A 15,531-nucleotide genomic window follows, 5' to 3' on the forward strand; every position below is an offset into this window, starting at 1 on the left:
TGAGTGTATGCATGTGCACCAAGGCCATGCAGGAGCCTGGGCTCAGAAAAATGTGTTACATCTCCTGAAACTGGAGTTAGAGATATTTGTGAGCCACCATGTAGGTGCTGGGGACCCGGGTCCTCTGCAAGAACAGTAAGTGCTCTTAACTGCTGAGCCATCTCTCCAGCCTGATTCCATCTCTTTAAAAAGGCAGCTGATCTAGCCAGTGGACAGGACATTCTCCACAGTTGAGTGGAGAGTGTGGTCTGACTTTCACACGAACTCTGATGCCCCATATTTGACCACATCCCCTGGGTGGGGAGGCCTGGTGGCACTCAGAGGAAGGATAGCAGGCTACCAAGAAGAGACTTGATACCCTATGAGCATATACAGGGGGAGGAGGTCCCCCTCAGTCACAGTCATAGGGGAGGGGAGTAGGGGGAAAGTGGGAGGGAGGGAGGAATGGGAGGATACAAGGGATGGGATAACAATTGAGATATAATATGAATAAATTAATAAACTATATTAAAAAAAGATTAAAAAGGCAGCTGGTGCCTCCCAATAGAACCTCATCTGTTGCCATGACATAACGATAAGATCTTTAAAACTTATTTTTATTTTATGTGTAGGTGTGTTTTGCCTGCATGCGTGCCTGTGTATCACTTGCATACCTGGTGCCCAAGGAGGCCAGGAGACTGGAGATGCAGACGTTTGTGAACTGCCGTGTGGGTGCTGAGAATGGGACCTAGGTCACCTAATAAGAGCAGCCAGTGCCCGTAATCACTGAACCATCTCTCCAGCTCCGTATCTGCCAAATGTGATCACTGGTCACGGCACAGATGAGGTCCTATTGGGAGGCACCGGCTGCCTTTTCTGTAGTTGCTTCCTCCCACAGTCTGGGACTCAAATGCCTGCTCACGCTTTGCGTGGGACATCCCTGCTCCAGGCTGTCACTTATTTGCCCCATTAGGGTGATCTGAAACAAAATGTGCACTTGGCGTGCACAGACCCTGGTCTATGAGAAGGCCCCAACTCTGGGATGGGATTGCAGGATGGTTTAGCATGCGTGGGCTTGGCTTCCGATAGCTGCTCTGCACCGGAAGACTGGAAGCAGGCAGTCTGGGAATGAAGAAGTTAGGGTCTATAATTTCTTTTCTTTTTTTTTTTTTTTGACTGAACACGAGTCTTTATTGGCCGCAGCTATTTGAGGGGGATGAAGCGGGAGGAGTGGGTGGCCCCGATACCAGGCCGGCCGTGCTTCACGGGCTTGTAGGTGATGGAGAACTCGCCCAGGTAGTGGCCGATCATCTCTGGTTTGATCTCCACCTGATTGAAGGTCTTGCCGTTGTACACGCCCACCATGCTGCCCATCATCTCGGGCAGGATGATCATGTCCCTCAGGTGGGTCTTCACCACCTCCGGCTTCTCCATGGGTGGAGCCTCCTTCTTGGCCTTCCTCAGGCGCTTGAGAAGCGAGTGTTGCTTGCGCCTCAGGCCGCGGTTCAGGCGCCGCCTCTGGCGGGCGTTGTACAGCTGCATTAGCTGCTCGTAGGACATGTCCAGCAGCTGGTCCAGGTCCACGCCTCGGTAGGTGAACTTGCGGAAGGTCCGCTTCTTCTTCCGCTCCACTTCAGCCATCTCGGCGACTGCTCGGAAAAAGCGGGTCTACAATTTCAATGTGTAACCTCCAGGTGGACAACCTGGTGCAGGCCTATGGGCCCAGCACTGGAATCTAAGTTAACAGAGGAAGCATGAAAATTGAAGGCTAGCCTCTGCTTCATAGTGAGGCTTCCATCTTAAAAAAAAAAAAAAATTAGGGGCTGGAGAGATGGCTCAGAGGTTAAGGGCACTGACTGCGCTTCCAGAGGTCCTGAGTTCAATTCCCAGCAACCACATGGTGGCTCACAACCATCTATAATGTGATCTGATGCATACTGTGTACATAATAAATAAGTCTTTTTTAAAAATTAAAATTAAAATTAGCCAGCATGGTGGCGCGCACCTTTAATCCTAGCACTCGGGAGGCAGAGGCAGGAGGATCTCTGTGAGTTCGAGTCCAGGACATCCAAGACTACACAGAGAAACCCTGTCTCAAAAAATAAATAGAATTAAAAAGTGACCTTGCCGGGCGATGGTGGCGCATTTAATCCCAGCACTTGCGAGGCAGAGGCAGTTGGATTGCTGTGAATTCGAGGCCAACCTGGTCTACAAAGCAAGTCCAGGACAGTCAAGGCTACACAGAGAAACCCTGGCGGGGGGGGGGGGGGGGGGAGTGACCTTATGCCTAGAATGCTTGAGACTGTGGGCATTAGCACTCCAAAATAAATAAGAATAAAAACAAGTAAAGTTGGCATGGTGCCTTATACCTATAAACTCAGCACTCAAGAGGCTGAGGCAGGAGAATTGCCATAACAGTCAGGCCAGCCTGGTCTCTGTCTCAAAAGGAAGGAAAGAAAGAAAGAACCACAAACAGGGACATAGTGGGGCACAATTCCTCTAGTCCCAGCTTGGGAGGTAAAGACAGACGGACCCTAACTGCCAAGTCACCCTTGTCAACATAGGAAGTTTAAAGGGAATCTAAGAGAGATAAGACCCTGCCTAAACAAACAAACAAACAACAAAACAAACAAAACAAATAAATGAAAATGGTGACAGCTACAGGAACAGACCTTTGTGAGGCTGCCCATCACAGACGGCCTCAGCATCCTCAGCACAGTCACTTTTGTGGCCAGGGGGCTGGAAATCCCTAACTCAAGGCCTTGACCTTGAGCCAAGGGCTGCACTGTACGGAAAGGGGCCAGGCAGCTCTCGAACAGATGAGTGGGAAATCCCGGTAGCTCTGTCGCTTGTTCAGAATCTTTCCTGTTGCCTGTGAGGAGGCCACATCCCGCAGCAGCAGTGAAGGTCTGCACCCTCTCCTCCCTCCAGCAGTAGGGAAACAGACGCAGACACACCTGGCTGGGTTTTTTTTTCCCCTTCCCCTGTACTGAGGATTTGTTCCGAGGCCTCATGCCTGCTAGACAAATGCGCTACCACTGAGAGACACACCTGCTCCCACACCCCAACACAGACACACACACACACACACACACACACACACACACACACAGCGTCCATCCACACCTCCACATTACTAACGCACACACACACCACCAACAGACACACACATACACACACCACATACCACCAATATATACTTTTCCAAAAAAGTATCTCAGAGAGGCTGCCTAGGGTAGCCTTGGACCCCTTTAAACTTGAGGTCGCTCCTGCCTCAGCCTCTAGAGTAACTGGGATCACAAGTGTGTGACACTGTGGCCTTACAGCAGAATTGTCAAAGCAAAGCCTAGGAACGAGGTCCAAATCCCCAGGCCCTGAGGGAAGGCTTCATAAAGAAGAACAATGCCCAAAGGGGCTTTGAAGGATGGGTAGGAGTTTGCATAGCACTCGGCTTTGCTTTTCCCCTGCTCTGCTTCTCCCGGCTAAGGAAGCCGGATGCCACTGGGCACCTGAGGCAATGTCTCAAGGAGGAAGTTATGCTCACTCGGTGCTAAAAGTGACTTGAAACTGACAAAAGAGTGAGAGATGCAAACCTCAACACCTGCCACTGACCCCGAGAGGGAGTAAGAAGATTCCTTTTCTGTACATTGTCACTCTTGTCTGTGAACCCTTTCCCAAGCTCACTCGTGGACCATTCAGGGTTCCAATTATGGATAGAGAGGTCAGAATATAGATAAATAGATAAAGAAGGGACAAGAATGGGGGCGGGGGGTGGGGGTGGGGTGGGGTTCTTGCTCCTCAGCCCAGGATGAACTTGAAATCACTGAGCAGCCTAGGCTTGCCTGGAACTCATAATCCTTCTGCCTCCATCTCAGCAGTACTAGGATTGCAAGGAAGGTATGGGCCACCACAGCCCAGCTTTCCTACTCCTCAGCAACTGTTTAAAGTAGCGGGTAAGCCGGGCATGGTGGCTTTAATCCCAGCACTCAGGAGGCAGAGGCAGGCAAGTCGCTGTGAGTTCGAGACCAGCCTGGTCTACAAAGCCAGTCCAGGACATCCAAGGCTAACACAGAGAGACCTTGTCCTCAAAGAATAAATAAATAAATAAATTTAAAAGCTAAAAAAATAAAGTAGCGGGTAAGCAGCCAACTGCAGGGCCCATGCCTGTAGTCAGCACTTGGGATGTGGAGTCGGTAGGATCGGAAGTTCAAGGGCAGCCTCCACTTACACAGAGAGTTTGAGGTTAGCCTGGACTACATGAGACCCTCTCTCAAAAAATAACTAGATTAGCCGGGCGTGGTGGCGCACGCCTTTAATCCCAGCACTCGGGAGGCAGAGGCAAGCAGATCGCTGTGAGTTCGAGGTCAGCCTGGTCTACAAAGTGAGTCCGGGACAGCCAAGGCTACACAGAGAAACCCTGTCTCGAAAAACCAAAAAAAAAAAATATAAAAATACAAATAAATAAATAAATAAATAAATAAATAGATTGACTGAATGAATAAAGAGAGGGGAGAGTATGAGAGGGTCTTCCCCACCTCTTCCTTTGGCCTCCAACCCCTCCCTTTCCCATCTCTCTGCTTTGAGTGTCTCTCTAAAACAGCAGACAGGCGCTCTGGCCTTTGGAGTTGGGCAAGGCCACTCTGCTCCCCAGATTCTGAGGGATGCCAGCCCCACCCTCCTCTCCAGCCTCCTCTCTCTGCACGTTGAGGCTGCTGCTGACCTTCAGTCTCCCTTTTTCCTTCTAAGCCCCCTTTGGCTTGGCGACAGTGCAGGTGCCTTTAAATGGGCGACACTTGAGTTGCCAACTCAAAAAGAAACTGCCCAGCGCACCCTGAAACGTGCAGCTTGCCCTCTGGACTCGGCTGTGGGCCTTGACAGGTGTCGCTGGCTCTCCTGAGAGAATGCACAGCTGACGAAATCCCAGAGGCTGGCCTGGCAGCCTGGCTTCCAGTAAGGAGGCTTTGTTTACCAGTTCAGAGCAGGAAGCTCGGGCTGTGCATTAATCAGTGGTAGAGTTACCAAAGAGTGGACTTGGTCCCAACTGCCCGAGAAGGAGGGAGCCTGTTTTATACAGATTAGAATCTCCCTTGTGTGCATGCTAGAAGTTCTTGGGAGCGGTTGTGTTTTTTGTTTTTTTTTCCAGGAAGAAGAGGAACAAAGAACACAAAGCCCCATGTCTGCTTGCTTTACTCTAAAGTGTCTTTATGTACGCAGAGAGGCTGTGTGAAATAAGTCAACACGACAAACAATGGCCTAGAAACAGGGCCGCAAGCCTTGCCCTGGGAACCCCTGGCACTCTGGTTTCCTGTTGTTCCTGCAAGGCCAAGCTGGGCACATGCTAGGCAAATGTCCTGTCCCCTGGGGGGAGGGGGGGTGCTTTGCCAGCCTTGGCTATGCCTTTCAAAGGAGAAAGATGGGCGCTGAGAGGTTAAACATCATCAAGTCACCCCATCGGTCCCCGAAGGAACGGGGATTCAAACCTGGAGCCCTGCAGCTGTAGATTTGTGCAGAGTCTGACAGCTTGCTTGGGCACTGAAGGAACTAGGGTCGGGCCCACGGCTCCCCAAGCAGGCTAGGCAGGCAGGCAGTCTAACTGAGCTACCTGGGCAGCCCCTGCTTTGCACACTGTTCGACAGAAACTGAAAACCAGGTGATGGTGTCTCCAACAAGCAGTGGAGTGTTCCTTTCGGTCTTTGTTCCCAGATATAGACTGGTGGGGCCCAGGTGACATTTGCAGAGTAAACAAAAGTCCAGGGCAGGCAGAGCCCACAGCCAGCTGAGCAAACAGCGTACGGAGGCCATGGTAGGGCTCTGCAGCTCTTGGGTGTGGCCTGGCTTGGAGAGCTGACCGAGAGAATTTGCCCAAGGTCTGGAAGCTCGTGAGGATCCAGAGCTGCTTTAAAAAAAAAAAAAGGAGGGTGGTGGGGTCCTCATGCCCCAGGTTGGCTTTGGACTCACTATGTAGCCGAGGATGTCTCTCCGCAGGGCTGGGATTCCACCATCACCCTGGTTGATGCAGTGTTAGGGATCAAACCCAGTGCTCTATGCATGCTGGACAAGCATTCTAGCCCCCTGAGCTCACCCCTAGTGCTGCTCTGCCTGACAAATATCCCTAAGTGATGCTCATCTCAAGGGTGGGTGGAACCAGCTGGGTACCAGGCGAGGTCTCAGGCTATGGAAGCTGCACGGAGCAGTGATCTTTCGGCACAGGGTAGGCGGAATCTCGCTGCTTGAGGCCCTACACAGTGTGACCCAAGGCTGCCTCAGCTTTCCACGGCCTCTGTTTTCTTGTCAGGGAGTGACAGAAGGACTCATCTGGGGGTAGCAAGTAGAGTTCAACGCACACATAAGATTCTAGAACATACTGTCCCCCCCCACACACACACTTTTTTTTCCTGAAGATGAAGTCGATAGTCAGCTAAAACAAATTACAAAGTAAAAAGTGCGGGGGGGGGGGTAGTAACATTTAAAAGTTAAGATTTATGCCAGGCGGTGATGGCGCACACTTCAGGACTCGGGAGACAGAGGCAGGTAGATCACTGTGAGTTCAAGGCCAGCCTGGTCTACAAAGCGAGTTCAGGATAGTCAAGGCTAGAAACCCTGTATCGAAAAACCAAAAAAAAACAACCAAGCAAACAAAACAACATAAAAGTTAAGATATAGAACCAGGTACACGATTTCAAGCCTGTAATCGTAGCACTTGGAAGGCTGAGGCAGGAGGATCACTATGAATTCAAGGCCATCCTGGGCTACATAGTGAGCTCTAGGCCAGGGTAGCCCTATCTCAAGGTCAAAACAAAACAAGCCAGGTGTTGATGGCACCTGCCTGTAATCCCCACACCTGGAAAGTAGAGGCAGGAGGATTATAAATTCCTTGACTGGTTGAGTTGAATACCAGCCTGGTTTCCTTGAGACCTGTTTCAAAACAACAGGGAAGGCCTTGAAGCCGCTCAGGAGTGGGACACAGAGGACTCTCAGGACACAGGGTTATCAGTGATTTGGAGGATGGGGTGTAGCTGCCCCCCCCCTGCTTAAAATATCTTCTAATTCCTCAAATGTTTGCTGAGCACCTGGCACGGGGTGCTAAGCTCTATGCTACGCTTGTGGACTTGTCTTAAAGAGGGTACAGTCTGAGCTAGAGAGATGACCTAGCAGTTAAGAGCACTGTCTGCTCTTCCAGAGGTCCTGAGTTCAGTTCCCAGCAACCACATGGTGACTCACAACCATCTGTAATGTGATCTAATGCCCTCTTTTGGCATACAAGTATACATGTAGCTAGAGCACTCATATACATAAAAATAAAGAAATAAATATTTTTAAAAGATTTATTTATTTAATATTTATACAATATTCTGCCTGCGTGTGTGCCTACATGCCAGGAGAGGGCACCAGATCTCATTATAGACGGTTATGAGCCACCATGTGATTGCTGGGAATTGAACTCAGGACCTTTAGAAGAACAGCCAGTGCTCTTAACCTCTGAGCCACCGCTCTAGCCCAGAAATAAATATTTTAAATTAAAAAAAAAAAACTTTTAAAAAAATGCACAGTCTGGCCTAGAAAGAGAGCTGCAGCGGTTAAGAGCACTGGCTGCCCTTCCTGAAGTCTCGGGTTCAGATTTGATTCCCAGCACTCCCATGGCTCTATTTGTAACTTCAGTCCCAAGATGTCAGGCGCCCTCTTCTGGTCTCCTCGGGTACTGCATACACATGGCACACAAACACGGTCCAGGAGGAGCCCCAAAGGATGGATGGTGACCCGAGAGTAAGAATCACACATCAGGAGCCTGCTGCAGAGACCCACTCAAAGCAAGACACAAGGAGGAGGCTGACTTCCGCGACACGGCGCGCATATTCAGGTAACGTGGGGTGGGGGATGGGGGGCGTTCACAACCTGGCCATGTGTAATGGCGTCCGCTGAACACTAACGTAGGTGAGTTGTGTTGTTATGAACTGTCTTGTGGATGTGGCCCCATCTCCAATCAGTCGACTAAAGTAAAGCAGGCCTAGCGTAGAACTGAAGAAAAGAAGAGGAAGAGGAGGAGGGAGGACGAAAAGGATGGGGCGGGCATGGGGGGTGTGGGGAGGGCGGAGGCTGCAGTGCTGACATCCACCCAGGGTCCGGCTCTAGTTTGCTGGCTCCCTTGCCCTCTTCAGACTCTCTGGCCCCATAAGAAACTGCCTAAACACATTCCCCTCGAATTAATCTCAGCTGGTCTAGGTATCCAGCCCACTGGCTCTGGTTCTGGCTCTGTGGTGGCAGGCAAGGAGACAGGCTAGTTCCTCCCCACCCGGTCTTCCACACACAGGAGAAGGCCAAGCAGTTTTCTTCCTGGTCCTAAAGACTGTATTATTGGTGGTAGCACCTTCAACCCTGCGTGACTTGGACAGGGTGAGGCACACAAGGTCAAACTTAAGTCACAATCAAAAAACAAAACAAAACCCTTCAATAACCAAAACAAACAAACAAACAAACAAACAAAACCCCAGTAACTTTCCTTTTAAAAAAATTCTCACGTGTGAGTGTGTAATTTCATGAGGTGTGTGAGCAGGTACCCATGTGTGGAGGTCAGAGGACAACTTTGGGTGTCCCTTCCTTCCTACTTCCCTTCCCTTCTTCTCTTTTAGATATGATGAGGGCTAAGGCTAGACACAGTTTTCAACCCGTAGGTCTCACCCTTTTTGGTCATTCCATATCAGATATCCTGCATATCAGTTATTTACATTATGATCCATAACAGTAGAAAAACTATAGTTAAGTAACAATGAAGCCAGGCACGGTGGCGCACACCTTTTATCCCGGCATCAGGGAGGCAGAGGCAGGCGGATCTTTGTGAGTTCAAGGCCAACCTGGTCTACAAAGTGAGTCTGGGACAGCCGAGGCTACACAGAGAAACCCTGTCTCGAAAAACTAAAACCAACCAACCAGCCAAACAAACAAACAAAAACAGTGAAATAATTTTATGGCTTGGCGGTTGGGGGTGGGGGGGACACAACAGGACGAACTGTATTCAAGGTCATCCCCTGCCACACAGCAAATCAGGGGTCAACTTGGGCTACCTGAGACCCTAGCTCCAAAACCAATACAGAACAAAAGGCCTAAAAAACGAGATGATGTCACACCTTACGATTGCTTAAGTAAATTCTGGGTAAGTGCTGTTTAGCACATGGCCACATTCTCCCTCCGCCTTTCCTGCATTTGAAACACCTGCCGATGTTTCCAGGATGTTTAACATTTACTTTGCTCTTTATGTCAATGCCAACCCTGGGGATTTCTCTCTTTCAACCTGCCCTCTGACTTTTACTTGGTTGATAAGAAAATAAACACGGCTGTCATCTGTCGTTGATAACACCAGAGCAGCCTTCAAGCCTGGAATGGGGAGGAACCTTGCACCCAAGATGAAGAGAGGCCTCCTGGAGTTGACTTTAGGAGTGTTTTCTTCTGGGCTGGACAGCCTGGCTGAGTTTTCCTCAACTTTAAGGGGTTTTTGGGTTTTGTTGTTGTTGTTTGGTTTGTTTTTCTTTCTTTCTTTCTTTTTTTTAGGGGGGGGGGTTCCAGACAGGATTTCTCTGTGTAGCCCTGGCTGTCCTGGATTTGCTTTGTAGCCCAGGCTAGCCTCAAATTCAGACATCCGCCTGCCTCTGCCTCCTGAGTGCTGGGATTAAAGGTGTGCACTACCACCCCGCTGACTTCAGGGTTGTTTGTTTGTTTGTTTGTTTGTTTGTTTTGTCTGACTTTAGTTCCGAGGAGCCCTGAAGCCCTAAATATTTCTTCTCTTCTCTTGTAGTTTTTATCAGATGGTAAAAAAAAAATGGATGGTCCATAAACAGGAAAGGGTTAGGCTGAAAGCAAAGTTGGGGTTGCCAGGTGCTGGGCAGGGGTGAGGGGGAGACCTGGTTAACAGGTAGGGTGTCTCCTGTGGGTGTGCCAAAGAGAAAAAAGTCTTTGCACCAGTTAAGGTCAGAAGAGTTTATCTGAGCAAAGCACAGAACAAAACAAAGGAATCGAGCAGTTCCTGGGATCCGAGTAGATTCTGAGAATTCCCGCCCACGGCCCTGTCAGGCAGCTTGTAGAGAAACAAGTGGAAGCAACTGGGCTGAAGGTGTGGCTCAGCGGGAGAGTTCACCTGAGTGCCCTGAAAGGGGCGGGGGGGGGGGGGGGGGGGGGGGGGCTCCACCCCTGAAACTGCAAAAGAAGGGAGGGAGGGATGAGACGGAGAGGAAGGAGAAAGCCAGCGTAGAAAACCAGCATGAGTTGGCTACCACACACCCAGTCGTCCGTTCACTTGGTTATTGCTCAACTAGCTAATTGTTTACAGCTTTATTAGCTAATTAGCTACCCAGCCTCTTGCAACCAATAAGAACCAACTACCCTGGTTAAAATCTGTACCAGTTGGACCCGTTGGACCCGTTGCGAGTGTCCAGTCCCAGCCTGGGGCCTCCTATGAAAATATTTCCCATCAGGGGCGTGTGGACATTTTCGAGCTAGACAGAGGTGCTGGGTACCCAGCATCATGAGCTAAACGCCACTAACTGCACACTTTACAATGTTTGCAATGTTTGTTTGGTTTTCTCAAACCCAGAGCCCGTGTGTGCTCAGTCTACCACGGAGCTACATCCTGGGCTCTGAGTTTCTTTGTGTTAGGCAGGATCTCACCACATAGGCCAGCCTTGAACTAGAGGTCGCCAGGCCTCTGCCGCACCAGGCTAATGATTGATTGCTTTTATGTCACATGGATTTCAGCTCAACTGAAAAGCAAGCATGACCTTTCAGGGAAAAGGGCAGATGTGAAAGCGCTTAGGCTGAGTCTGCGCACGTGCGGCTCAACAGTCAGCTGTGCCGCTCTAGACTGAGGGACAGTGGACAAGGGCCTCCTGGGGCCACAGCAATGTCCAGCGGCTTGGACAGTGATGACAGAGACTAACGGTGAAGATCTGAGGGTTCCGTTGCTATGTACCTCACTGTGGTGGCCTGAAGGAAAAAACACACCCATAGCTCATATCTTTGAAGACCTGATCCCCAGATGGTAAAACTCTCTGAGGAGGAACTGGAGGTGTGGCCTTGGAGGAGGTGTGTCAGTGGATTGGATGGTTCAAAAGTGGATGCCATTGCCAGTCTCTTTCTCTCCCTCCCTCTGTCCCTCTCCCCCTCTCTCCCCTCTCTCTCTTCTCTCTCCCTCCCTCCCTCTCTCTCCTCTGTCTCTCCCCCCTCTCTCCCTCCCTCTCTGCTTCTCTCTCCCCCTCCCTCTCCTCTGTCTCTCCTCTCTTCCTCCCTCCCTCTTTCCCTCCGTCCCTCCCTCTCTCTTCCTCTTTTTCTGCCTCATGTGTATGGATCAAGATGTGCACTCTCAGGGGCTGGGGTCCTCAGTTCAATTCTCAGCAACCACCTGGTGGCTCACAACCACCTGCACCCTCTAATGCCCTCTTCTGGCAAGCAGGTGTACACGCAGATAGAACACATAATACATACAGTAAATAAAATCTTTTTAAAAATAATAAAAGATGTGTGCTCTCAGCTACAGCATCAGCGCCATGCCTGCCTGCTGCCATGATGGCCATGGACTCACTTTCTAAAGCTTTTTCCTCTATGTTGGCTTGGCGGTGGTATCTCTTCACAGCAATAGAAAAATAACTAGGACTCTTACCCCCCCCCAAAAAAAATTTTTTTAAACAAAAAAGGAGCAAAATTCAGAGGCATTTGCCTGTTGTCTCAGCTATCTGGGAGGCTGAGGCAAGCAGGAGGAGTGCTTGAGTGTGAGTTCAAGGCCAGCCTGGGTAGTATAGTGAGACCCTGTCTCAAATAAATAGTCAATTTTAGAAAGTAAAGATAAAGAGTCAAGGTTCGAAATGCCTGAGTACCTGGGAGGTAGAAGCAGGAAGGTCAGGAGTTCAAAGTCAGCCTCAGCTTTCTGGCAAATTCAAGGCTAGCGCGCGCGCGCGCGCGCGCGCGTGTGTGTGTGTGTGTGTGTGTATGTGTGTGTGCATTCAATTGTATATATTATATATGTATAATTATGTATAATCCATGTGACATATATATGTGTGTGTATATGTATGTGTGTGTGTATATATTCACACATTCAATTGTGTGTATCTATCTGTGTGTAAGTAGCTTCACATGAGTGTGGGTACCCTCAGGGACCAGAGGCATCCAATCTCCTGGAGCTGAGGTTATGAGCAGCTGTGAACTGCCTATGTGGGTGCTGGGAACTCAGGTCCTCTATAGGAGCCATATGTGATCTTAACTGCTGACCTGTCTCTCCAGACCCAGGCTACCCTGTGGTAAATGAAAACAAACAAAACATATTGAAGGGACCCCAAAGCCCCCAAAGACCCCAGTTGCTTGACTAGACCAACTCCATGACAGACTTCAGATTTTCCCTCTGCCTAACTAGGCCAAGTTTCTAACAATTCCTTGGAAAACCACAAGTTATGGGCAGCTCATGGGCAGCTAATCAGCTTATAGAACAAAATGACCAGATGCCGTGTTTTTATTACTTCATGGCCTTGGTAATGAACACAGCTGGCCCCATCCAATCAAATTAAAGGCCAACTCCTGAGTAAGAGCCAAAACTCCAGTGTCTCAAAAGTTCCCAATAACCAAACAAACAGCCAATCCTAAATCCCCTCAGACACTCTGACTCACCACATGGGTGAAACTTGAGGGACATAAGGCTCAGTGGAACGGCAACTACTGTGTCGTTCCAAGTCCATGAAGTTCCCCAGATTTAGAGACAAAAAGTGGAGCAATGGGGCTGGGGTGCTCCTCCCAGAGTTCAGTTCTCAGCCCCCATAGGCAGCTCATTCCAGCTCCCGAGGATCCAACACCCTCTCCCGCACTCCGCTGGCCCTCAGACACCCATGGCATCCACACACACAAACACATAAACACTAATAAATCTTGAAAAAACAAAAGTAAAGGCAGAGGTTGGCAGACATCAGGAGAGGAGCTGGAGCAGGGAAAGGTACAAAGTACAAGTATCTCTGGGATGTACGTTGGGAGGAAATCAGATTAGTTTAGAGGGGTAAGAATAGAATAATATGCCTTTATGCTCGCCGGGCGTGGTGGTGCACGCCTTTAATCCCAGCACTCGGGAGGCAGAGGCAGACAGATCACTGTGAGTTCAAAGCCAGCCTGGTCTACAAAGCAAGTCCAGGACAGCTAATCTACACAGAGAGACCCTGCCTCAAAAACAGGGCGGGGGGGGGGGAGGGGGGAGGAGAAGAAGAAGAAGAAGAGGAAGAAGAAGAAGAAGAAGAAGAAGGAGGAGGAGGAGGAGGAGGAGGAGGAGGAGGAGGAGAACTGCTCAGTTCTTGTGCTGTGGAGCTCATTATTCAATAAATATAAAAGAGTCAATTATTTGTGTGATAGTTGAGTTAAGAGAAAAACGGAGAAATACACACAGTTTTATAAAAATAACTTTAGCCGGGCGTGGTGGTGCACGCCTTTAATCCCAGCACTCGGGAGGCAGAGGCAGGTGGATCGCTGTGAGTTTGAGGCCAGCCTGGTCTACAAAAGCAAGTCTAGGACAGCCAAGGCTACACAGAGAGACCCTGTCTGGAAAAAAAAAAAACAAGATAAGGGATATTATACTGATATGTATTGTGCTATAAATGCACCTGGTTCAATTCCCAGTGGGAATGGGGAGAAAAGTCCATGTGAGAGAAAGAGGCCATCAAAGAGAACCACATATTATGAGTCAGCTTGTGTGAGAATTCCGTAAGGAACCAATCAGTAGAGACAGAGATTAGTGATCACCAAGGGTGGGGTCAGGTGATGGCTGAAGGACATGGACATTCCTTTGTGGGCCACTAAAGTGTTCCAAAAGAGCCAGTTGTGGGCAGCTTCAAAACCTTGTGAGCTTTTAAAACGCTATAAAACAATGCTGTAAATGGATTAATTGGATAGCGTGTTGATTACATTTAAATAAAGCTGACCTGGAAAGTTGGCTTAGAGGCTAAGAGCACCACTTGCTCTTCCAAAGGTCCTGGGTTCAATTCCCAGCAACCACGTGGTAGCTCACAACCATTTGTAATGAGATCCGGTGCCCTCTTCTGGCGTGCAGGCTTACATGAAGGTGAAGGACTGTACACTTAAATAAACAAATATTTAAAATAAATAAATAAATAAAGCTGTTCTTAAACTGCATGTTTCAGGATAGAGCAATGGCTCAGTGGTTAGTTAAGAACCCTGGCTATTCTTGCAGAAGACCAGCATTCAATTCCCAACACCCACATGGCGGCTCACAACTGTCCACTCCAGTCCACACAATCTGATGCTGTCTTCTGCCTCCTCAGATACCAGACACATGTATACCAGCAAAACACTCATCCATATGAAGTAAATCTTTTTTTAAAGTATTTTATGTGCATGGGTGCTATGCCTGGATGTGTGTCTGTGCACCATGTGCACACCTGGTTGTTGCCTTTGGAAGTCAGACGATGGAGTCAGAGCCCCAGGAACTGGAGTTACAGTGCTGGGTGCTGGGTGCTGGGTGCTGTGAATCAAACCCTGGTCCTCTGCACGAGCAGCCAGTGCTCTTAGCCACTGAGCCATCTCTTCAGGCCCTAAATAAACATTTTTTAAAAAATAAAAATGACGTCAGGCAGTGGTGATGCACACCTTTAATCCCAGCACTCCAGAGGCAGGTGGATCGCTGTGAGTTCAAGGCCAGCCTGGTCTACAAAGAGAGTCCAGGACAGCCAAGGCTACACAGAGAAACCCTGCCTCAAAAAATGAAAATAAATAAATAAAATGATGTGAGACAGAGACATAACATCCAGGAAAATTATCGCAAGGAGGTTGGGCAACAGACCAGGAGAATTGGCCGTGTAGACTGGAGAAGGGGACTGTAATTATACAAACAGTAGTTAATTATGCAAACAACTGTACTTACTGGAAGTGTGCCGGGTGGGAAAGCATATGCTTAGCATTTGTGAGAATCTGGGCTCAACCCACAGTGACAACAAAAAAGATCCTCAGAAACACTGAGTAAAAAAAACAGCAATAGAAGACTGGGCACTTTAAAACTTTTTAAAGTTTTAAACTTTAAAAATTTTTTAAAGTTTTATAAAAATAACTTTAGCCGGGCGTGGTGGCGCACGCCTTTAATCCCAGCACTCGGGAGGCAGAGGCAGGCGGATCGCTGTGAGTTCGAGGCCAGCCTGGTCTACAAAAGCGAGTCTAGGACAGCCAGGGCTACACAGAGAAGCCCTGTCTTGAACACACACACACACACACACACACACACACACACACACACATACGGTAGTGTATAAGTCAGAGCTACTTGCTGCCAAGCCTGGCAACTTGAGTCCAAACCCCAAGATACACACCAGGGAAGGAGAGAAGCAACTCTTAAGGTTGTGCTCTGAGCACAAGTGTTTTGTAGCACACACACACACACACACACACACACACACACACACTTGTTAGTAAATAAATGCAATAAACACTTGTGTCACAAAATACATCGAGAGAACGAAAAGTAGTGGGAATAGCATCAATCAAACCCAAACTCGATACATCAGGATAAAGCAACAAAAGTTGGGT

General features: G+C 49.0%; 1 protein-coding gene across 1 annotated transcript; it reads right to left on the reverse strand.

The window, feature by feature from the left end:
- Positions 1–1,129: 1,129 nt before the first annotated feature.
- LOC311606901 (small ribosomal subunit protein uS19-like) lies at positions 1,130–1,640 on the reverse strand. Its single transcript, XM_084798286.1, has one exon. It carries the CDS (start codon positions 1,618–1,620, stop codon positions 1,183–1,185), a length of 438 nt encoding a protein of 145 aa, XP_084654412.1. The 5' UTR covers positions 1,621–1,640; the 3' UTR covers positions 1,130–1,182.
- Between the last annotated feature and the right edge of the window lie 13,891 nt (positions 1,641–15,531).

This window comes from Acomys minous (genome assembly GCF_964271855.1).
Source record: "Acomys minous genome assembly, chromosome: 10".
Lineage (NCBI taxonomy): Eukaryota > Metazoa > Chordata > Mammalia > Rodentia > Muridae > Acomys > Acomys minous.